Raw genomic sequence first — 23658 nt, forward strand, 5'->3', positions numbered from 1 at the left:
GATCGGCTGATTTTTGAATAATCAAGCTCTTCTATCTCAGATAAACAATTTTATTATGTGACAATTAGTTATTCTAAAATACTGAAATTAATAATTATGAATCAAGATTATCGTTTTAGAGTTATGGTCACTGCAGGTTTATCGCTCCTTGCTTTATTGTTGGCTGGTTTAATATTGCTGCTCGTATATCGTAAGTGTCGTGATTTGCATGCCATAATTGTTATCAACTGAACAGCACGCTAACTTAATTTAGTAACCGCATTAAACTGCAGTATTTAGTAACTGCATTAAATGAAGCCTAATTATTTAATTTTGAATACCAGTAATTAGACCAGTTTTTTTCAAAAACATATACCTGTTAGTGAGTTTTACAATTACAGTATTATTGGTTTTGGACTAACAACCATTGCAAATTGAGAAATTTGTTATGCTATTTCTACAGATGTAAGCTTATAAGTTTGGCTTGTTTTCTGTCGTACAGCAGTCTCCCCCCAAGTGGGACCCCCACCGAATTCCCCGCTTGCTAAATCCGCTCGCTTAGTGATGTTACAGGGTTGGCGAGCTAATTCGGACACAGGCAACTACATTTTCAACGATGTCACCAAGACCACGGATGACTGCATTGAGAAATGCCGGCAAGCATGGGACTGCCGGCTGGTGACCTTTAATTTGAACGAAAAACGCTGTTGGGGCATGGCCAGCACGGTTAGCGTCCGCTTCAGCCGTGATCCGGCGCATGTTCTTTTGGCGGACAGTGCGAAAGTGTTCGTCAAGAAGACAGGAACCATGTACGCGGGAAACAACATCATGGTGGGCAACCAGCGCGCCGCCGATGACACCTGGGATGACGTGATTTGTATGACGCTGTGCCACATTCACCCGCGATGCAATGTTATCGATTACAATACTGTTATTGGATGGTGTCGATTGAAGGAGAAATATGCACTTAACCCGAAAATGGATTCGGCACATATTTCTTACATTTCATGATTTTTAATTTTACGTGTTCAATGTCGTAATCATAATAATTCTGTGCCTTTTATAAGGCGTCGGCTTTTTACATGTTAATGTATAATTGCATTTCAAAGAAGAAAAGGCACATGAATCATTGTGGACGAATATTAGTAGTACATTTAAATCCGATACGGCAATCCGCTTAAACATCAAATGCGGGCTAAACATTGCAAATCGAAATCACGCGGAATAAAATTACTGCCTCATGCACACCGCATTGTGCAGACATTCACAGTGACACAAGTCTTCACACGATATCAATTAGCTTAACGATGTTTTCGCTACTAGCCAAAAGGTTTCCATTAGTCCTTTCCCCTGTAATTACAACAAAACATGAAATGGTTTGCCGTACTACAATACACATAAAGTTTCGCGATTACAAAAATAAGAAATACGGCAACATCTCAAAAATTACCATTTGACAAGTAAATTAAGCGTCTTTATACCTTCACTTCCATTTCCCCACGAGATACAACCACATAGTCTCCTAGTTTGTCTAGTAATTCTTTGGTTGTAGGGCTACACTGGATTTTTCCAGCTGCAAAATAAAATAAAGACGTCGAACAATAAAACAACGAAAGCAATTGCAATTGAACTGTTCTTGCATCACACTTGCCTTCTCCGTGCGATTCCATTCGACTGGCGGTATTTACCGTATCCCCAAATCTAAGTATTAAATAAACATTTTAAACGTTTTTATATTGCCGAATAACTGGCTATAAATACCGGTGAAGTCTTAACTACGTATGCAGTATATCGTATTTGCGCACTTACAAACAATAACGTGGCATTTTCAGGCCGATGACACTGGCCACACACGGTCCTGTAAGCATACTTGAATAAGTAAATAGTGGGCGCTTGTCATCAAAAATGTTTTCCTTGTTAATTCCTGTCATTGTTTTCAAACACGCAAAATCCTGCGACAACACCAGCAAGGTGTAAAAAATATTGATGCTTACTAACCCGAATTTATGCCAACTCTCAGCTTCATCTTTTTGTCTGGGCTACTGGGAAAATTCAGTGCACCGACTTCTTTTCTCATCTGCAGAGCCAAAGTGGACATCTCGCCGGCATGTTTAATACCGTTCCGAATGGGAAGACCGCTCACTAACTAATGGAAAAACAAGTCAGTTCCCTTGACAGAAATACAAAATAAAATAGTGAAATAATAATAACAATAAAGTTTACCAAATAGGCGTCACCAACTGTTTCCACTTTATACACGCTGAAGTTTTCTATGACTTTATCGCAGACTGCATACAATGTATTCATAATTTCAATAGTCACAAAAGGAGTAGGCGCAGCTGCAAGCACTTCCGGAAATCCGTTTATATCGCTGAACTGTAGTCAACAAAACAGGTGCGTTCAGAATTCTAGCTATACACTGCTTAACTTATATCGTAATTCTGACAAGGGTACCACAGACTTCTTACTTGTACTGTAGTACTCGTGAACACTTCCGGGTAAACCATTTGACCTTTCCTCAAGGCTTCGCTAACGGTCCTAAGATACCATGCGTACAGCATTAAAGGACATTGCATAATTTCACAAGGTTACTGTGATGTGGTGTATGATGGATTGTGAGTATTGTTATACTTTGGTAGAATTCCATTCAGCATGGCCTCGGATCGCGCTTTTTCTTCCATAAACTGATTCATTTTTTCTTGCATTTCTTGCTCTAGCTCCTGCATATGTTGCAATATAAATAATGCAGTTGCAGCTGAATAAATAATTTAATGCCCCTAGCAGCACATGCATAGTTATAATTACCGCGGCATACTGCTCCATTCGCCTGATTAAATGGTCAACAATATTCTCGCCCGCGCGACCCATTGTTTTCGTAATGACCTCTCGTACTTTAGGGAAAACCGGTCGTAGTTCAGGACGTTCGTCCCAACACTGTTCCATTAAGGAATGCAATGCCCCTGGAGCAGCTGAAATAGGTACTAATGGACGCTGCGGCGGTGATGCCCCTCGCTTGACCTGCGTCAGCAAGTATCAGTTAGTTAATGATAAAAAAGTGCACGTTAAATGTTAAGTTGAATAGCCGGTTAACTATTTACCATAATGATAGAGAGTCGGGATAATCTACTTTTGCTATCCAATACAGTATTGGATAGCAAAAGTAGATTATCCCGAGTAGTATTGGCAATACTAATGGTAAGTCATAGTTAGACTTTTATCTGTAAAATTACCTCTAAAACAAGCTCTTTGGCTTTTATGTCATATTCATCCCGTCGGAAGTTAACGGCATCTGCCGCACTTTGATAAGGAGCGCTCCGCAGTATTAGTTGTTGAATAATTATAGCAAAACTGTAAACATCACCTAAAAACAGTTATGAATTATTAAAATTATGTAGTTATTTATAGTCACCTCTATATGCATATCCGCATATACCAACAAGAATTACAACGATAAATCAAAAACAGATTAAAACAAAAAAATTCGGTTTCGTAGAAAATGTTTTGCGAAAGAGGTGTGAGAAAAATTAGAACGAAGCTGAATACCGCTTATTCGATAGTAAAAACCTTCATCCTACCTTTCTGTGTGCCTTCTTTTGATGGCCGTCGAAGTAGTTCCGGTGCACGCCACAAGAGTTGTGTAAAATCAATTTCACTACTCTCATCGGGCGGCATACTCGTCAACGCGTTATCCCGGAAATACGCTAACCCATGATCGGTGATTTTAACCACAAATCTGCTATCCACAAGGCAAGTATGAGCAGAAAGGTCACCGTGTGATACCACTGCCGATCCGTGCAAATACGTCATACCCTGTAATACACAATGCGTTATGTTGACACTGAAGTTTAACACCCCCATTTATGAGTAAACTAAACATATTCCATTATATTCAGCCTATAATGCCAACAAACCATACCGCCACTGTGTCTTTCAACAGAGCGCTCTTAAATTCCCAGTCCAGATTGAGCTTGCGCTTGTCAATTAATGCCATAACGCTGCCCTTTTGGCATACGTCCCCCACAACGTATTCGCACAGGTTCTCATCATTCACAGCAATCCCATAAAATATTTGAACATTGTTGTGCTGTAGATTTTTTAACTAAAACGCAAGAAAAATTATATGATTACGCTCATCCCTCATAAGTTTAGCCGAGATGAAACAGGGTAACAGCTGAAACTTACGGGCGATAGTTCTGAACCCAGAGATTGATTTACTCTCATCTGTGGTTCCGGAAACGGTCGCAAAGCTACGGGAATATCTTTGTAGAAGCCGGTTTTCGTAAATAATGTATAGGCACTAGAAAGATTATCCATCGGTGCCATGAATGATATTTCTTTTTTGGCTATTGATGCTGTATCTCCGCCTTCTTTTTCCGCGTCCTGTAAGCCGTTATAAATTGGTATACCACTCATACTGCCAGTTGACACTTGACAGAACTGTTTTCTAAATTGTTAAAATTTTGTAATAACGGCTTATGCAATGAGTACAAATTCTTACGGCAAGAGATTTTGTGCTTTTTAACCGGCTTTTCGTCGCTGATAAGGCGGTGGACTGGGCTCGTGATCCATACAGTGCCGATGTGATTTGGCTCAGCTCATGCGAGTAGATTCTCCACCAAAATGGATCCGAGTTTTTGTTTAAAAATCTGATAACAATCTGGTTATGAATGTATTATTTTGTTTTCAATTAGGCAAGCATTACTGCTTTCGTACTTTCCGGCAAGGATCACTCCGATAACGGACCCCGCAGTAATCAACATCAACGGTATCAGAATGGCAGCTGCCAGTGCTCCTGTGCTCATGGGTACTATAACATAAATGTTATCAAATAAACTGTATAACACGCTTTTTAAAACACTTAAAGTTATTGAATATGCAACATAACACTTGTTAGCAAAGGTATCGTTTACCGGGTGCACACACTGCCGCTTTTCCATCGAAACCACAACGCGGCGTATTGGGTGGGAGCCGAGTTCCCCATCCCGGCCAATCTAAAACGCTCAAAAGAATGGCGGTGCTGGATTCCACTGGAATACCAAACGCGATCTGGAAACAGCATTAAGCGTATATATACCTGGTATGTAGAGACTGCAGTAAAAATTGTTTAAAAAATTACAGTAGTTAATTGTGTAGTGAAATTATAACAGTAATTTTCAAACTGCGCAAAAAATAGTGTAAAAGGAAACGGTTTGTCAAAATTGATTTCGTATATTTTTAGCAAGTAATGCAAACAAAAAAAAATACTTAGATGCCTTTGGAGATGGCTCTTTATGGCTCATTAAGCTGCAATTAATACAATAAATACATCATACGAAATATATGCGTTCTGCGCGCTTAATTACATCGAAAGTGCCCGATTCGGTGTTGAAACTTTTCAGGGTGTAGGAAAATATCCGATCACCGGTGTCAGCGAACGATGCCGGTCCGTTTACGGGACTGACGAAAGTGAAACTTGTGGAAAACAGATCGGGAAAGTGCTCCGAAAAATTTTGAATTCCGCTCATGCGCAGAGTTTTAACCAGAGTGGCGAAGTACACAACGGCGTCGTAAAAATGGCTGACTATGAGATCCATCTGCAAGACAATTCACCGCTTGGTACCAGTGGAAGGTTGGAAGCTATAAGAACTATAGACGCATGAAAAATTTGTGACAATGCCTTACACTTATAATGCATTTCCTTATGAACTGATTGCGCAAGCTTTTTTAACTCTGACTTGACTATTACTAAATACTCGTACAAAAAGAATATTAATTTTGATTTTGTTAGTGCATGTATTTTACTTTTACCTCTTTGGAGCTATTGAAGACATGCCGATAAGTAGTGCGCGTTGCGGATGCCTTCATTGCTTGCCGCTGGAAAGTGTCATAATCGGCGCTCACTGTTTGCTGCAGAGCTAGCAACATCAGAGTTTTGTATGCTACGAAGGCATCCTAAACATTTTCGGATAATGTTAAGTTTGAATTATATTAGGCGTAGCTTTGTTTTAAATTGCGCTAATTATGAGCATACATCATCTCGACCATCGGGAGGATCTGCCTTGTATGAGAATAGCCCCCAGTATTCGCTTCGGAATAACTCCACAGCCAGAAAGACCTGTAAGACAACTTTAGTAATCGTACTAGCCGTACAACCAAGTTATGCAAGTACAGATAAATTCAACATGGCCCATCTTGATATTTTTTTTATTTACATTATGAATTTGTAAATGTTTTCTTTATTACTATTTAGGTAAGGTCGACAGTTTAATTGCTCGCAAGTAGCACGAGTTCGTTTAACACTTTTACCTTTGTAGCACTCGCATTTGCCTGCTATCTGTAGTCTCGTAACAATTACTATATTGCAAACGATGTAAAAACTTACAAAATCGCCAGCGGTCATTCCAAGATCGTACGCGTACAGCTGCAATTATAGTTAAACAATCAAATCAGACACCCCGATGTAAGGAAAAGCAAAATTCTGAATATTCCGGACCCACCATTATTTGTCGTGTTGTATTTGAATCCGCAAGAATAATAAATACTGCAAACAAATGTGTTCGGCTAAAAGAGACCATTCCTACTTGGTTGAATATATGCGTTTTCACGACAGATGGACATTTAAATAAACATCTGACAAGTGTGCATTTAGAACAATAATAACTACTGCGAGTTGCTTCCATTTTTTATAAAAGGGCAGTACCCGTAACCTTTACTCAAGAACGCTTACAAGATTACTACTTACCTCGAGATCGCGTGGCGCCTGTTTGTAACAAAGTGCTAATCTCTTTGTAGCCATCCGTATTCGAATGCAGCAATAAAAACATATTATTATCTCTTAATGTGGACCCTTGTGCCTGAAAACTTTTAGTCATAACTAGTCCCATTTGTTGATAAAAAGAATTATCCTGGTCATGAATAATAGCCGGTGTGGTGTAGTTCTGCATTCGAAAAAATTTCATAAACGCACTCGCCACGCCCGTATGGGTTATTGATGGCCGTGTTAAGTAATCGTAATCCGAAAGATCAGCATTAACTCCCACTCCTGTAGAATAATCATGTTTACTGATTTAATTTATGCAGAAATGCAACCTCAATCTCAAACCTGCGGCTGGAGTGCCAAAGACAGGAATATGAAAGAAGTCCGCTACGTCATACACTGCTTCCGTATTATACGCACATCCTGCAATATTGCAATGAAGTTTCTTGCTGCTCTTAATTATCACAACAGTACGAAAAGAAGCAAAACCAAAATGCTCCCAAAAAGAATTTGTTCCCGGCAAAGTTGTTTCTGTGTATCTACTTTAATTACGTATGTACTCTGTATTTTGCAATTTTGTACTAGTTGGCTAAGAGTCAAGTAAGTTGTATGAAAGGAAAGATGTTGCTGGTAAAACTGAATAGATTCTCACGATATCCGTTGTCTGACGATATCTGAACACCATAATAATATTGGAATATTATGGTGCTCAGATTTTAAGTTTTTTTCTAGTAGTTTTTCTAGGGTAAGAAGTGACTAAGAACATAAGTGGCTCTTCTTACAATCTTACCCAGTCCAATAAATGCATCGCAGCGTATTTGTCTCTGATATCGCAAATACATGGCGATGGCGACTAAATGGTTTCTTCCAATGCAAGCTGAACCGATATCGTAGTACAACGTCGAAAGTCGTGCATTTACAGTGTTTAGAATCATCTGATTGGAAAACGCGACAGCCAAATCAATTGCGCCGGCGGATGTATCATAGTTGTATAGTAAATCCGCTCCCCGCTCGATCAACAAACAGGCTTGTAACGACAGATAGGAGTAATTAGCAGGCTTAGCCGTTGTTGCTGTTGTTGTTTTTATTGTCGTAGTAATTGGAGCACAGCCGACGGCGGTCAGTCCGAAAAAAAAGCACAAGCATAATGCGATCATTAAAAAGCGGCATTTATTCCCATGATGGAACATGTTGAGAACCAGTGGTGCCCAAATATCGTAAATAATCGCGGTCCAAAATTCTGCACGCTCGTGGGTAGTGTGAGCACCCCGTATTCATCAAGGTAACGTTCCGTTTAAATTTGGAAGAAACCAGCAGGAAACACACACTAAAAAACTGATTGTCAGCGAGGCCGTCGTGAAACGTCATTGTTGCATTCTGATGGATTTCCTTTACTTTAGATATCGACACAGTGGTGTATGCTAATATCATTAGGCGCGGTTTTCACGCAGACAAGGGGATAGTGACAAGGATTTCCGCCGAAATGCACAAAAGAAGCGAAAAATAGTATATAAATCAGCTGTAGATTCAAACCACAGCACCGCCTCTTCAGCACTGCTCTTCTGTTCATCGGGATATTTCCTCTTCAGTGTTTGCACGGCCGTCGGAGATCGACGTTTGCTTGGAAAGCAGTTTGCGGGCGACACCATTTAACGATCTGGATGTAACAATAGCGAATCTTCCACGAAAAGACAGTTGGCGAACAGTTTGTTGGTTGGAAATCGAAAGACCTTTCCATCGCTCCAAGGGCATCTTAATACAGCTGTATGGCAGGGAGTAAGTAATATTTCAGGCATATCAGTTCGTATCAGTATTATCGCGGTGGTTAACCAGGGATCTCAAAGCGCAATATTATAATTGGTTGATAGGTCAGCAGCAGCGCCAGTAATAATGTAAAAGGATTACTTCCGCCGGCATTTCGCTATTGCGCAGAACACCGATTGTGGAACGAAAATTAGTTTTCCATAACTAGCGACGCTTAAAAAATATATGGTCACCGACAAAATCATTTCATATAAATGCATGATGCTGAATTTAGCTAGCAAAAATTCATAGTTTTAATGCAAAAGAATTGGTGCACATTCCTTCAGACATGAAAAACTGTCATGGAAAATTTGTCTGTGGCAGCATTCATTTGCACATATTTTTGAACAGGCATTCGTTCTGCGGGTTCAGATTATCTACCGAAGTGGATAAGTACGCAACATTGAGGTCTCTGACAGGTACCGTAATGGCAACTAACTGCTCTCTCAGGTATACATAATTGGAAATACAAATAGTACTCCTGTGTACCACGGGAACTGTATTTATTGGATAACCATAATCTGCATTACACCAGAATTTTAGCCCTTGTGTAAAGGTCAAGTTGCCGGTGCAGGTCACCAAACCTGTGATCTACAAGCCATCCATACTTAATTTTTTAGCAGGACGTGTAATATTGTAATCACAATATTCAGCATATTCACTCTACGCTACATATATATTGTACAAAGAATCTGTTGTGCTTCTGTTCAGGTAAGTATAGTACAAGCTGCACAAACGCGCAGACAATCCAGCAGTCTTGCTTTTATGGGATCAGTGCATGCATGGAATCGATTTAAATGGGTAACTTGTCTGGCGGCAGCTTCAGAGATGCAGGGTATCGCGCATTATACTGAAATTTTGCTTTCACAGTTTGTTGCAGTTAAAGCTCGTACTACTTTTGCACATAAATCCGACTTTGCTCCCTTTTGATGCCCTAATTGCCCTTTGCCATCCAGCCCGGAAATTTGAATTACCATAGTGCTACTAGTGTGCATGTATCCAGATGTACTCTAGATCTGTTTCTTTCACAGAAAATTAATGAAAGGAAAACATTTGATTGTTTTGGTTTCGTTATGGGTATATCCACAGACCCTTCTTTGATTCCACTCTTTTTCAGAACTGTACGCTAGCGATATAATTATTATGTATACTGCAATCCATTTAGTTAAGGTATTTTTAATTATCAGCAGTATACCTGTAAAACGGTAATCGCACCCGTAGTATACTAAAAAAATGTCATTAACCGCTACATCTACTCTATGTCAACATGGGCACGCTGCACATCTACAAAATATCCACCTAGAAAAGTTACGAGAAAATTATACCAAATCAAACCGATAACATGGATTCAGAGTTCCGTTCGTATAGGCCGTACACTGTTGGCAAAATCAGCAGAATTCAATTTCTATTCTCGCATACTACAATACAATATTCATATTTTGATCCTGCAGTTAAACAAAGTTGTTAAAAAACATTAATTTGTATTTGTGTAAATGTTACAATTTTGCTACTCTTTTACGTTGCACTCTCTTTTAGGTAGTACTTCTGAGCTTTTGGGCTGCAGTACCGTCCATTTATAGCTGTGTAGCAATTATCACAAAAGCATGCCTTTTCAGGCGTCTTTTAAGCGAAAACTTACTTACTTTATTTACAAGTGCCATATATACTCCATTATACTCGTATTTTGGAAGTTCACAGCTGATCATAATATATTATTTGCATATTTTCGATGCCGTTCTAGAATCTGGCATGAATCACAATTTCACACTAGTTGGTGCTGGTGCCGGTGTCGGTGGCTGCACAAGTGATGGGAGTGTATTTTTTCATGGCCATACCGGCAAGTGATGCAAATTCGTTTGAAAACAACACCAATGGGATTGAACCACGTAATTCTGCATTACAGTTGCTTATAGCAACTGTCAAATTTACCACGTATTGGGATTCAGAGAGAATTGTATCTAGGTCAAAATGCTCGAGTGCGCTCCAACTCACGCACTGATTTGTGAGTCAGACACTGACAGACAGATTCACTGATAACGCTGCGCGCATTGGCAGATGGAGAATCAGTTGCTGAATTATAAAACCGAGCTGTTGAGCTCGGTTTTATAATTCGTGGCCACATTCACGACCGCACATCAACTCGTTAAAATTATCCTGAGCTGCTTATAAATGTTCGTAATGATGCCGTGCTGTATTAGACTGTATGAAATTACGCTGTAGTCCGTAATTAAGTGTTGAGATGATATGGTTTAATTAACTAAATTACTAATTAGTAATTAAGCAAAACTTTCATGAGCAGTTATAACTGGAATCATTTACGCCTAATTAATTAGCAAATTTTGCACAAAATTAGCAAATTTTGCCCACACGAAGAAAAAATTTAATTATTGCATGTCATTAAGCTTAAATTATTTTCTCGTCAAGTTTGCACTTGTTTACCGTGGCAATATAAAACGGCAATGAAGGCTGATTTATTGCAGAATTCACGGTGCTCTGACTGCTCTCAGATATGGTATTTATTTCTACTCGTGTATCCGTTATCACTGGTGGGAACATATTTCAGTTTTTTCTCTTAGTCATAGCGGAAAGATGAGTAACCGATACGTGCGCAGCAGTCGTGCCGCAGATACGAGCGGGCTGCTGATATTTGACAGTTCTAATAGATTAGATAAAAACACACATACATGAATGCTATTCTGGCACATATGAAGGACATCAAAACACCTGCCAGTTTTTGCCATCTGATATTCTGATATAATCTGCTGCTCTTGTGACAATTTATTATTATTGTTGAAGTAATTCTTATCTCACATGTGCTTGTTAGTGTGGGTGCGACCGCTTATAAACAAGTTTCTGCATAGTATAACGCAGTTCAGTTTTCAGCTCCAGTGACATTTTTCACTTATTCTTAAATATTCACAATTTTTGGATTATTTTCCTGTTTGGAAATATTTGACTAATACTACTGTCTGCAACACGCAACGTTATTAAATTTTTGTTCCACCATGCCTGCTGATTATGTAACATTAGCCATGCAACTGGCCCGAGTCGTCTCGGAGACAGAACTGGGGTTCGAAGATGGTCCAAAAAGCGGGCCCGATCATCAGCCCACTTTTACTTGCCAGGCGTCTTCCCGACTCTCGAGCAACGGTGAAACCATCACGGGGAACGGAGCAGCCCGCAGTTTGAAGGAAGCCCGACACGATGCAGCACGGGATTATGTCTATCACCTGTTGCAGGACAACTACCAGGCTCTGATGGGCATTGTCCGCCCACGGAATGCCCGCAGCGGAGCAGCATCACCCCGGCCGACCAGCGAAGCCACCGTGCGCACCGCCCATTATATGCCAGCCCGCGCGGACAGTCCACAGGAGCTGAAAAACAACGGATCGCCTCGGCCTGCCATGCCAGTGTTGCGTGCGTCGAATTCACAGCGTGCTGATCAAGTGGATAACGTGGCCAGCCATTTACGGAATGTCAAACTGGAGGGGATCAGCAACGACGAAGCATTCGGTAGCCGTGATGTGGATCAAAACGCGACCTGTCTGGATGATGAGAAAAGCACTGCAGGTCTTCCCGGAAAGACCGAATATCTGATCGCAACCAAAGCGGATGTGTTCGAGTTTATCAACCATAAAATGAAACCGTTTGACCTCGCGGCACTTATGGGCCAGCAGAAGTGATTTGTACCGCTATAGTTGTTGAATACGTGCCGCTGTGTGGATATTGAAGGGTTAGGGAACGCTTCTGCTTGTGGATGTGCGTAGATAATCTGCTTTCTTGTTTTTCAGTTTCTAGCAGTAGTTTTTAGCAGTTCATAGCTCGTTTACAATGTCATAAAACATTTATCCGTCCCTTGAGTTTTGAGCAGATTAAGGCCTTTTTTGCGAAGATGTTTGACTTTTATTGTGCGTTACTTGTTGTTGTGGCTCGTGATTTTCTAAATTACTCGGATTATCAGCTGAAGTGATGTGTATTGTGTGTTGTGATTTTTGTCGTACGTTTGTGTTTCTGTCTGTCCACTTCTGCAAATAAATAACTGGCGCTTTATTTGGTTGGACCATGCGTTCATAACAAGTTCAGAAAAATACGTAATATTCAAGTTCATAAAATACGTGTTTGAGAACGGATATCGAATTCAACTGAGTTCATAATTTCTAACTGTAAACAATTCAATTCCGAACTTCTAGTGATAAGTATTAAGAAAGTAGAATGCAGTGGTTAGTGGAACCGATAGTCGCTTATCTGGAAGACAGGAAAGATATAATTACACGCTGCCTAATTATCGAAAACAATTAGACAATCGTCCCAAACCAACTCCATAGTTTTTCGCAACCATGCGCTTATCAGCACAAATGATAATCATAGACTTTTCTTGAATGTAAAACCAGATAGTTTTACCAACGCCATTCGGTTTAATACTTTAATAGAGTAGATTGTTGGCTGTCTTCTACACGATATTACATTTTAGCAACCATAATTTTATCATCGTGCAGCTTTGTTAATGTTATTTTCCACACACTTCACTCCAAAATTATTATTTCTGTTTATTGCAATAGTCTATACAGCCTATAGAATTGTCGTTTAAGTCTTTAACAGCAACGTCAAAATGGGACAAGGATCATCACAGGAAAGCTTTTATCAGGATGAAGAGGACAAGTTTCAAATGCCCCACAAAGTGCTGCGACTGTTGGGAAAAGGCTCCAACGGGGTGGTTTATGTGGCCGAAGTGACCGATGCAAATCCACCTATTAATATCGTCGTGAAGAAAATTACCCTTTCGCATAAGAGAAAGCGCGCCAGCCAACAATTTTACCTACTTCGTAATGAAATCGATGCCATTGCCAAGATCAATCATCAAAATGTTCTGAAATATTATGGATGGAATGTGGCAGCGGCATCGGAAGAACATTCTGATGAATCCGAAGCCGCCCACTTTCAGATTTTCATGGAATTTTGCCCAGGTTTGTTACTTGTTTTATCAGCGACCGATTCTTACGCAATTTAAAAGAATTTCTAAAATACAAATTATCTTCTAATTTCAATCAGTAAAATTCGTTAATAGTTCCGACACTTACAGTGATCTTTACAGGCGGAACACTGCAAGAACGTTCTCGTAGAGGAGTGCGATTTTTCCACATCCGTGAATACACACGACAAATCCTGGAAGGTTTGGCTTACTTGCACGACGCCGGGATCGTCCATGGAAACCTTACGTGCGAAAACGTATTACTTACTGCCCGCAACAGCCTGCACGTAAAAATCGCTGGATTCGGTCGAGTGAAGCATTTTCACGAGAAACGGCGTGGTTCGCACAGCCACGACGCGGGCTTTGCAACGCCGGCTCACCTCGCACCCGGCTCGGACGCTGAGTCGGCACGGAGCACCCCGGCGAACGATATCTGGGGCGTCGGCTGTGTCGTCTTGGAAATGCTGCATGAAGGTCAAGTCAATGAATTATTCGACACTTCCGAAGAAATTTTGGATATCGTTAAGCAGGATAATGCGACTATTATTAAGTGGTTTACCGGCGGTGAACTGGCCGGCAGTCATTTGGCATATTTCCTGAAAAACCGAAAGGTCATCGAGTGTATTCGCTTCCTGCAGGCGTGTCTGCGTAAAGAGGCCACCAGTCGTCCGAATGCTAAGGAACTGGTGGAACATCCATTTGTCAATGATAACCTGAATGAGCTAGAAATACAGACGGAAGAACAACTGCTGAGTAAATTTAGGGTGTTGAGTAAAGTCACAGACTGGATGCTGCAAGCTGTTGACCAAACTGGAGAAGCGGTTATTTTAACCCGGAAAGAGCTGCAGCTGTGCAACTGGATGGATGAGTTTGTCGCAATCGCAACGGTTCTCGCGTTCAGCAATGAACTGTATAATGTTACCGTGCATCCACAAATGCTGAAGCGCTTAGGATGCTGGGCGTGTCGAGATGAGCCGTCTGGTCACTTTATGGAAAAGGTGACCATTGTATCAGCGTGGGACTATAATGGGCCTTGTACGTAGGCGGAATAAGTACTATGAGGACTTCTACTACTCGTATATGTACAGCATAAAATAATCAAATTTTAATCGTAGTTATACCTTTGGAAGAAGCCATAACCGAAGGCGTGGGTGGATTTCGAACGGAACGCGTGAAAAGCTACGCCCGGCAAATTGTCCGGATTCTGGAACCAGTGTGGGCATCGATCAGAAACGCTCCGTTGAACTCCAGTGTTACCGTGGTCGATTTATGCAGCTCGTACTTTTTACTGAACAAGCAACGTGACAAGATTTCCATGCTGCCGTTATTGTTTCCGGACGTGATTAAAGACGAAACATACCGGGACTGGTACATCTCAGGCAACATTTGGGATCTGGGACTGCTGGTGTTGGGTATGTTGCAAGGGAAACTGATCGAACAAGTCGCACCGGGACAGAGTGTGCCGATTATTCCAGATACTGTAGATGAAGAGTCGCGCGAATTTTTATTATGCTGTTTTACCTGCTTCCGACCACATGATCAGTCCAAGTCAGTGTGGACACGGCAAGCCGGAAATTTGCAGTGGTCAACTGATACTCTGGCGCGCCACACCTTCCTTAACGCTTAAACAACGCTGTTACAATGTTCAAGCGGAAATTCTTGAGTTCTTATTAAAGCAAAAATTTGCCTGTTCTATCCACAACGTACGTAATATTTCTGCATTATCAATTATCTGATGTTATTATTGTAATAGTTCTATATCAAATTTGATTAAGTAACAACCGCAGATTTGTCTGCAATACCTCAGCACGTTTTCGACAGCTGCAGGGAGAATAGTGCCACGTACGTTCGAATGTCCAGCTCCCTTTTAGACGTGCATTGGTGGAATTTATCAAAGATTTGTTATTTTAATAACGTAATTCCTAATTGTTATTATTAATATTAATGTTAATTACTGCTGGAGATTGTCATAAGGCATCTGAATTTCAATTAGTGTCTTCCTAATATAATGTAACAGTGGCCTATCTGGCTACTGTTCTAGTGGGGTGGCGATCAGCCTTTACCACGATTAAACGGCTGTTGGTGTGAAAGGTGGCACGGCCGGCAACGATGCTGGCCGAGGACGCTCTTACAGATGTAACGCAATTACACAGGTGGCTCCGATTGGGATGACGCTAGTTCATCCCAAGCGGTCAAACGCAACAACGTAACTCAAGGCAGGTTTAATGACAAGGAATCAAGAACACAGCAAGGTTGTAAGCAAGGTTTCAGCAAGAGAAACAATCAAGTAGATGCAAGCTGTAGCAAGCTGAGCACAAGACTGAATTCTAGAAGTTCATGAGAAAGGAAACTAGCCGGTAAAGTGGACAAATTCATAACGCGATGGAATGATTCATCATAACTGGGCGGTCTTATCGTTCGTACAACTACAAATACTATCGCTACAATAAGAAGACCGATAGACTATTCAGAAACGCAGCTGGGTGTCTTTTTGGGAGGTGTTTTTGGAATGTTCATAAAAGTGCGGAAATCATAAAAACAAACTTGGCTGGGGTGATAGACGGCTGGCATAAATCTGGATGGTGAAATGCCACAAAACAGTTCCATGCATGATGGCTACAGATCTCACGGAATGCGACGAAAACTTTTGCCGCATGTGATGCCAGGATTATACCGTCTTCACATTCGTGCCAGTAGCAAGTACACACTCGGTACGTTGGAGTGACCTCTTGTTAATTTAACGTACGTAATACAGTTCTTCACCATTTTATTTTTTTATAATTTTGTGCTCTGAAAAATGTTACAAAGTGCAGTTAAATCTGTAGTTCTAGCTTCGTGCTATCCATTCGCTGCAGACTTCCAGTTGCAGATGTACGAGTAAAACTGAAGTCACAGTCAGCCAGGTGCACACTGAAATCTGCCCATTCTGCACTGCTGAGTTTTTGTTGTACAAGTTAACAAGAACCAAGTGTCGTGGGTTATGCAGCCTTTTCCCATGCTGCGGTTTGTTTTTAATCTTTTTTTTCTGTGATCTGATCTGACATGCTATAAGCATCTGCCCATGAAGATGAGCTCTGGACGGCGATATGCAGTTGATACTAGCGCATCTTCCAACGCGCGCAGAATCGCCCTGCTGCTTGCAGCTGGCTGTGGCGCTACCGTCATGTGGCTACGAAGACCGTATCCTTTTGGTTTCGTTCCCTGCGACACGTGGAGAATTCGTCTTCTCTGTTTAAGGAGTGATCTATACTTCTTACTGGTAATTACAACAAGATTTCTCTTATTGTGCAAAACGAAGCAAAAAATGGCATGCATATTCTTGGACTACAGGCACGATCCGCTGCATTGCTGCGCTTTGGGAGCACTGTGGACATTGTTCGGAAGCTTTACTCCTTTGCTATTCCTCGCCAGCTTACCGATCCTGATTCGCAGATTATCTGTGAAACAATCAGGATTTCGGAAATTGAAGTTCTTATATATAGACGGATTTCGTGGATAACAGATGAGAACGAGGATCACGAACCCGTGAGACCGTGTCTGGTTTACCTGCATGGTGGAGGATGGGTGTATGGGACTGCGGGTGGGTTGATGAGTTCTAAACTCTAATTATCTTAACGACACTATGATTTTAACTTGTTTGAAAGTCACTAATTTTTCTTGCGCAACATGTATTTTCTCATTTAGCAGTCAAGATTTTTGAGATAATGAATTTGCAGTTCTTTCTTTCAATGATGAATTGTTTTGCTCTAGTTTTAATTTAAAGTTTTGAGTAGATAAGAACAGTAGATGGGTATTTTTTCCAGATATGTACGCTGTTCTACTCTACATAAGCGCCTATCGACAGTCTTTTGTTGTGCTAGGCTCCAGCTATTTTTCGTCGAGGCATATGTCGTTATTTTCTCTCTGCAGCATTTGATTTTTTTTAGATTTTATTATTTTTATGTTTGTAATTTTGTCCCATGCTTTTCATGTTGCAGCCGAGCGCCATTATCATTCACTGCATTTTGTACGGGAATTGGACTGCGTGGTTGCTTGTGTGGCGTATCGTAAAGCTCCCGAGTTCCCTTTCCCTACGCCCATGTTGGATTGTTTTTCTGCCACAAAATACATTTACGAACACAGTGACGCGTTTGGTGTGGACCGATCTCACATCAGCATTTGCGGCGACAGTGCCGGTGGAAATCTTGCCACCTGTGTGGCCCTCAAACTCCGCGACGAAGGATTGAGATTTCTCCGCAACGAAGTTTTAATTTATCCTTCCGTACAGTTTATTAATTTTCGATTAAACTCCTTCATGATTGATTATCCGTTATTATCGCGAAGCGATACGGTGTGGTGTGCACTGATGTATTCCGGGCAGCCCATCGAGTTATCCGAAGCAGTGATGGAAAATGAGCATGTGACGGAGGATCTTTACGATAATCCAGGATATTTGATATTACAGAAATTTGAACGTCCGGAGGCACATGGCAGCAAAGCACTGGTTAAAAGGAACGTGTTGCAAAAATTTAGCAGTATGGCGAAAAATCATTACTTGTGTCCACTGATGGCACGCAGTTTAAAAGGCCTACCGGCAACATGCATAATTGCCTGTGAATATGATGTGCTCCTCGATGAGAATCTGGCATACGCGGAACGTTTGTTGGCTGATGGAGTGGACACGACGATTGTTAAGGTTCCGGGATACCATGGTGCTTTTCGGGATTTCCGGTTTACAGAGTGCGGACAGATGATTATGCAGAAAGTTGTGAAGTGGTTACTGCCTCGTCTGTGATACTGTTTATTGTTGGTGGGTGCTTAGTGCTGTTTGTGTTATTCACCGAGAATAATGAGACACGCGCGTTTTATCGGGTTTTATTTGTAAACACAAATATGAAATAAAAAAGTGTGCTGCAGTTAATGGAGCACTGCATGATATAATTACAGACTAGTCGCTAAAAGAGTATTTGTGGCTACAAATGCGTCCGCTGGTGAACATCTTTGCATAAAAAAACAAAAATGAATACTGAGATTTTCTAAACTGAAATGATCGCAAGCTTAACAATTGGTGATAATATCGCTGTTAGCCCTTCAGTGTTACACATGTACATGTCAACATTTCTGGAAGATGGAATGGCACAAGAGAAGGTTAGGGCATACACATGGCCGGCGGAAAATGCTTGGCAAGGTTGGCGATTATGTTGTCGTCGAAGGAGAGTGCTTGTCATATAGCAACAGGTAATAAATCGGGACGTGAGACACTATAACGTCCGCGGAAAGGGTCTTTCCGAGCCGCCGTGATAACGGTTGACGGCCAACTGGCGCGCTTCTTCGGGCACACGGGTCGGATCGGTCAACACGGAGGTGTTCATCATAATCGTTTCCAGTGACTGGCTGTTTACTGCATAAAGCGGCATTATAGAACGGAAACGGCTTCGAATTGTGTAACTTCATATTTACATGGTCGCAGTGCTTCCAGTGTAAAACACTGGGTTGTCCAATTGACAACATTCTGGCCAATTCCCTTCGCGTCATTGGAGGTCACGTTCTTCAGGTACGAGTTGAAAAGAGGTCGTATAATCAAGCTGAACTGCAATAGACAATCACATAATTATATGGATGTATAACCAGCAAAAATGGACAGATGCTCGGAGAACGAACCATCCAGTATTTCCAGTTGTTTTGCATGGTCTGCTTTCTGATGTGTTCATCTAGCATCGCATTCAGTTTAGCACTGCTGTTGACCACGGCACCAGTAGCCGGAAGCGTCTGTTCGAAAAATCTACAGTGGACACACACCCATTAGTTAGGTATAAGGTGTTTAATCACGAATGTCAATATTCGATATTGTGACACTGTACTTCGTCTGCTTGCGGATTTCGTCAATCTGCTCTTGAATCTTTTTAACCTGTGCCGGTAAACTTTGACGATCCTTTTTAAGTTGACGAATGTGGCGAGCAGCGCGGAGCAATTTTTGTTCATAGCTGGCTTTTTCGGACAGACTCGGCATTAAACTATACAGCTGATTAATCATTCTAAACTCCGCCCGACTGGGTCCGGTATCTCTGGTACGTCCATCGCCAGCTGATCGACAACCTCGCCCGCCGCGAGCTGGTCTCTTACTGATGCTTGCACGGGATGACCCCGAAGTGCCTAATTGTCAAGCAAAATACCAGTAATATTTACTAATAGTTGGTAGGAGTTCATACAGCAGACACAGTGAGAAATGAAATGTATAAGAAATTTAATAAAATCAATACAAATTTATAGCACAGTTACCAAAACTGAATCAGTGATCATTTTCTGTACATCGTAAAAGTATTCATGGACAAAAAATTTTGGAGATTCTTACTCGACTCAAAATCTACCGAGACCATATCAGCGTCGGGTGTTGCGGGGGTCGTCACTGGGACTGCCATCTAGAAGGCCAAAATTACATTAAGCATAATGCATATATTTTGAGGACAACGCCTTATCTGAACTAGTGACCTCGGTATCTGTAGATGGACCATTCGAGGGGATTTCTGGCATCGCTGGGGTTGCGCATGGGTATTGCACTACAGGCCCAGTGCAATTGGTCCATAGTGTTGGTCCATGAATAGAAGATGTAGTGGCCGTAGGCGGTGCATCCAGTGCGGTCAGTGTGTTGGGCTCCGCAGGATACGGATAAGAAGGCAAAAATAACCAGGGATCGTAGTTGCAGACGCTAGAATCCCTCGTACTTGAAGGACCAGTAAAAAGAGCAGCGGGGAAATCGACAGGCTGGTTTAACGCGGTTCCCCATTGGCTTTGTGACACAGTTTCCGTCATAGGATTGCCGCCATTGGTAACTGGATTTAATATTCCATCTACACCTTCACACATTTGTTTTGCACTTAGTGTGTTTTAGTTTGTGGTTTGATATGTCTTAGCCTTAAGTAGATATTGTAGACAATATATAGACAAAGACGTACTATTTACGCCGGTAACGGATCCGAAGTTGAATGCACTCATTATATTCGTAACATCAACCGCGGGGAATATGGCATTACCCATCATAATGTCAATCGAGGGATATGTGGCGTTTGCATTGTCGTCCATGTAATATAAACCTGTGATGAACTCGTCAAAATCATCCACTAACATGGAGGAATAGGGCAGTTCTTGTTGTGACGATGCTTGACCTTTAATATACTGCCTCCAGTCCGCAGCCTGCAGATAAATACTTCCACGTTAACAACAGCCCACATTTAACGCAATCAAAATGCCAATAAATCAGCCGTTTTTCTTACACGAAATTGTTTAATGTACATCGGAAGTTTGGAGTTTTGGGTCATATTCGCTGATGGATTTTTATACCACAGTCTCCAGTACGAGTACTCCAAAGAGAGAATCGTTGTCCAGCTTTTCCAGTATTTATCAAGGGCTGACACTGATTCCACCGCGCTGGACGTCGCCGCATCGTCAGTAGCGGCAGAGAAAGGCGCAATCGAAGAATGTGCTCTCTTGACAACTACGAACATTAACGTAATTAAATGAATTAATATTATTAATATAACGAGTTTCATACTGCATCGCGTTCAACGCTTATGTTTCACTGTGTGCAGTAATTTGTCGGGGTTGGTTTTATTTACATTGCATATGCCAGGCACGCCAAATGAGATTGTTCCAACGAAGCCTAACATTCCAGCGTAGTTTTAGACCTTCGAGGTTGTTCCACTTGGGCGAGGTCAGCTTTGTTCTGAATTAGAAAAATAATTCCTGTAAGGTTTCGTAATTTGTAATCGTTTACAGCATCAAAGATAGAAGTATACAAGGTATCAGACTCTCTACAAATTAAAGTCAGTTGTGCTCATTAGTAGGCTGACCTATCGTTCAGTGTCATGCGCTGGAAAATCTCAGCAAGCGATGCGTCCGGCACCTCGATCGTCGCCTGGGATACTACTTGTGCTACGGAGCCGGTTTGCAAACCAGGATGCACTGAGGAACTGCATTCGGGTTGGCGAGAACCTGTAACCTTTGCACCTGCTAAGCTAGTGCTCGTTCCGAACGGTACTGCTTGGCCGGAAGGATGACCGTGGTTAACAGAACGGTGATCTGGCTTAATTCCTCTTACAGCGCCCATTCTGTGAAGGTCGGAGTCGGAATCGGTTGCATTACCACTGTCATTGTTGTCGTCATCCTCCAGACCGACATTCGTGTTCATGAAATGCCCGCTATGGACAATTTCGCGGCCATTCGGCCGATTGCTGTTGATGGCAGCTGGTCGTTTGCGGCTCAGGAAGGACGGTGAGGATGCACGCGAAACCGGCAGGGCATTGAGCGCCACCCGCAGATTCCCGTATAATTCGTTGCAGTGTTCGATATAGCTGGTGGACACCGGTGCGCGACTGGTACCCGGTTGGAGATGCCCCGCCTGGTCGCCTGCACGCGGCGTCAACATATTGGATGTTAATGGTGCCGGTTTATTCCTTGAGGGTTTCATGGCAAGATGTCACCGCATTCTACAACACAAACTGGTATCAGAATAAAATGCTTTAAACGAATTCGCTAGCGATGGAGCGATGTATGTTTGCCACGTACTCTGTATTACGCACATATTGCACTGAAATGGTGTTTGAATGTACACAGATATTGCACTGAAATATTGTTTTAACTTGAGACGGTTCAGTACGTCTGAATTAAAAGCCGTGAAACATGTAGCCGTTAAACAGGAAATGGATAACCAAGCAAGTACATTTACATACATACTCGTACAGTATTTGCCATGATAGTCGGGAAAGGTGTTGCAGTTATGTCTGCAGAATTTTAAACTTCATTTGCATACTCCACTACAAAGCACAATACGCATTATTTTAACATTATGACACACTAAGGTAGCTGGAAAAAAGCACAATCTTAACTGGTAAGTCGCAAAGGCATAGCAAGTTGTTTGTTTACACAATAATAATTACCATGCTACCGTACTGATTGCAAACCATCACAGAGTTTTCAAACTGGATGAACTAGAACGTTTACGGTTGATTTTCAACAGCATGTGGAACCGGTAGCGTTTACTGATTGCCATCAGGAAATGCATATAGTATAGCCACGTGCGGGTCGTGCGATACATACACAGTTATCTTCGCCAGGCCTGGAATGAATGGGAAGTACCTCAAGACAGTAGCACCACAACACTCGCGTTCGCTGATGAATGAATGTGAGCAAGAAAACTGCAAAACGGTGCAGTTGCACGTTGCAATATACTGCTCAAATGATCGCGATCGGTAGCACCCCAGGTCGCAACAGTAACACGATCTGGAAGGTTTCTACCAATCTGTATTTTACATCTTGCCTAATGGTGCCGTTGCTAAAATGAATTACGATTAAAAATGGTTTACGTCAATACTTATACCGCTGTCTAGGATCACTGCAGAACCTTGCAACGCGGTGAGGTGGCCGAGAATACGCGTGGAAATTTAGTTAGAACTGGTAAAATAAAAGACAGGAGAAGATGCAAAAGCTTTGTAAAAACATGATAGAATACGGCTCAAAAGCGCAGGAGCTGAACAGTATTGTTGCCACCTGATCGCCTATACGATCACATGTTTCAAATGTGCATTAGTTACTTCCTGTGTGTGGTTAAATGCGACAAAAACGCATCAGCCGAGTTTTTTGCACGGGCAAAAACACCCAGAAGGCTTTAGTACCAAACATAAGCGTAATAAACAGTTGGCTGAAAAAAATAGCGATGGAAAACTTTATGGCTGGCGCAGCGGACGTAAACATCGACACTTGAATGTTGAACGTCACTCGCTCTAGTCTAGCTGCTTACGTAGAAACCGGAAACGGAGAAACCCTTAACCTAGTGGGACTGCATGGCTGTACAGCGCAGTTTATGGCTTTATGGATGAGTACGTGTGATCTGTAGAGTGCATGTACATATGCTTGTACAGCATGCATTGTAAATGCGGATGTTCTACACTTTAATTGCTGTTAGTACTCGCCGTAGTTGTGGTCTACGGATGAGTATACGTCGTAAAACCTTCCGTTGTTGGTGTTGAGCAGTTGTTTTCGGTTCTTTAATCGTACCTACCAAAAGAGCTTCAAAGATTTACAATCGGTAGACACCATAATATTTGATCTGCAGTACTTGTACTTTAAATCAAACGAACGTTACTGAACGTATGCAGCATAAAGCTTTATCTATAAATTAACTAAAATTAATACAACT

General features: G+C 41.6%; 6 protein-coding genes and 1 long non-coding RNA gene across 15 annotated transcripts; 5 read left to right on the forward strand and 2 right to left on the reverse strand.

Annotated features, from left to right (window-relative positions):
- Nucleotides 1-1168, forward strand: LOC129596585 (uncharacterized). Its single transcript, XM_055493914.1, has one exon. The coding sequence runs from the start codon at nucleotides 544-546 to the stop codon at nucleotides 988-990; it is 447 nt and encodes a 148-aa protein (XP_055349889.1). The 5' UTR covers nucleotides 1-543; the 3' UTR covers nucleotides 991-1168.
- On the reverse strand, nucleotides 1009-8324 carry LOC129592228 (atrial natriuretic peptide receptor 1-like). The gene is made up of 24 exons (XM_055488210.1): nucleotides 7506-8324; nucleotides 7061-7138; nucleotides 6701-7000; nucleotides 6456-6499; nucleotides 6341-6379; nucleotides 5990-6073; nucleotides 5767-5910; nucleotides 5322-5552; nucleotides 4890-5025; nucleotides 4693-4786; nucleotides 4478-4625; nucleotides 4162-4359; nucleotides 3896-4078; nucleotides 3555-3789; nucleotides 3210-3340; nucleotides 2785-2997; nucleotides 2611-2699; nucleotides 2448-2517; nucleotides 2203-2355; nucleotides 1978-2125; nucleotides 1789-1837; nucleotides 1631-1680; nucleotides 1461-1552; nucleotides 1009-1329 (listed from the first exon to the last, which is right to left on the reverse strand). The coding sequence occupies exons 1-24, from the start codon at nucleotides 7903-7905 to the stop codon at nucleotides 1276-1278; spliced, it is 3363 nt and encodes a 1120-aa protein (XP_055344185.1). The 5' UTR covers nucleotides 7906-8324; the 3' UTR covers nucleotides 1009-1275.
- Nucleotides 2511-5534, forward strand: LOC129596595 (uncharacterized). Its single transcript, XR_008691457.1, has 5 exons — nucleotides 2511-2594; nucleotides 2877-2957; nucleotides 4671-4783; nucleotides 4874-5056; nucleotides 5358-5534. It is a non-coding gene; the product is annotated as an uncharacterized LOC129596595 (long non-coding RNA).
- Nucleotides 8325-11231: 2907 nt separating the features above from the next.
- On the forward strand, nucleotides 11232-12568 carry LOC129595373 (uncharacterized). Its single transcript, XM_055492366.1, has one exon. It carries the CDS (start codon nucleotides 11524-11526, stop codon nucleotides 12199-12201), a length of 678 nt encoding a protein of 225 aa, XP_055348341.1. The 5' UTR covers nucleotides 11232-11523; the 3' UTR covers nucleotides 12202-12568.
- Nucleotides 12569-12916: 348 nt separating this feature from the next.
- Nucleotides 12917-15174, forward strand: LOC129594574 (calcium-dependent protein kinase 4-like). The gene is made up of 3 exons (XM_055491314.1): nucleotides 12917-13482; nucleotides 13611-14522; nucleotides 14603-15174. The coding sequence occupies exons 1-3, from the start codon at nucleotides 13128-13130 to the stop codon at nucleotides 15112-15114; spliced, it is 1779 nt and encodes a 592-aa protein (XP_055347289.1). The 5' UTR covers nucleotides 12917-13127; the 3' UTR covers nucleotides 15115-15174.
- An 854-nt stretch (nucleotides 15175-16028) lies between these two features.
- On the forward strand, nucleotides 16029-18419 carry LOC129595324 (arylacetamide deacetylase-like). The gene is made up of 3 exons (XM_055492291.1): nucleotides 16029-16746; nucleotides 16818-17067; nucleotides 17465-18419. Exons 1-3 carry the CDS (start codon nucleotides 16549-16551, stop codon nucleotides 18259-18261), a joined length of 1245 nt encoding a protein of 414 aa, XP_055348266.1. The 5' UTR covers nucleotides 16029-16548; the 3' UTR covers nucleotides 18262-18419.
- Nucleotides 18332-23194, reverse strand: LOC129595269 (MLX-interacting protein-like). 9 transcript variants are annotated; one of them, XM_055492235.1, is made up of 12 exons: nucleotides 22840-23194; nucleotides 22203-22276; nucleotides 21314-21949; nucleotides 21080-21186; nucleotides 20738-20958; nucleotides 20420-20657; nucleotides 19956-20320; nucleotides 19819-19885; nucleotides 19328-19619; nucleotides 19128-19248; nucleotides 18927-19056; nucleotides 18332-18867 (listed from the first exon to the last, which is right to left on the reverse strand). In XM_055492235.1, the coding sequence occupies exons 3-12, from the start codon at nucleotides 21928-21930 to the stop codon at nucleotides 18728-18730; spliced, it is 2298 nt and encodes a 765-aa protein (XP_055348210.1). In that variant the 5' UTR covers nucleotides 21931-21949; nucleotides 22203-22276; nucleotides 22840-23194; the 3' UTR covers nucleotides 18332-18727. The 9 variants fall into 9 exon arrangements, with proteins under 9 accessions (XP_055348210.1, XP_055348204.1, XP_055348224.1 ...); XM_055492229.1 differs by having other exon boundaries at nucleotides 22197-22276; XM_055492249.1 differs by lacking the exon at nucleotides 22840-23194 and adding an exon at nucleotides 22349-22511.
- Between the last annotated feature and the right edge of the window lie 464 nt (nucleotides 23195-23658).

The sequence above is a fragment of the Paramacrobiotus metropolitanus genome, unplaced genomic scaffold, assembly GCF_019649055.1.
Source record: "Paramacrobiotus metropolitanus isolate TYO unplaced genomic scaffold, Prichtersi_v1.0 Parri_scaffold0000003, whole genome shotgun sequence".
NCBI lineage: Eukaryota > Metazoa > Tardigrada > Eutardigrada > Parachela > Macrobiotidae > Paramacrobiotus > Paramacrobiotus metropolitanus.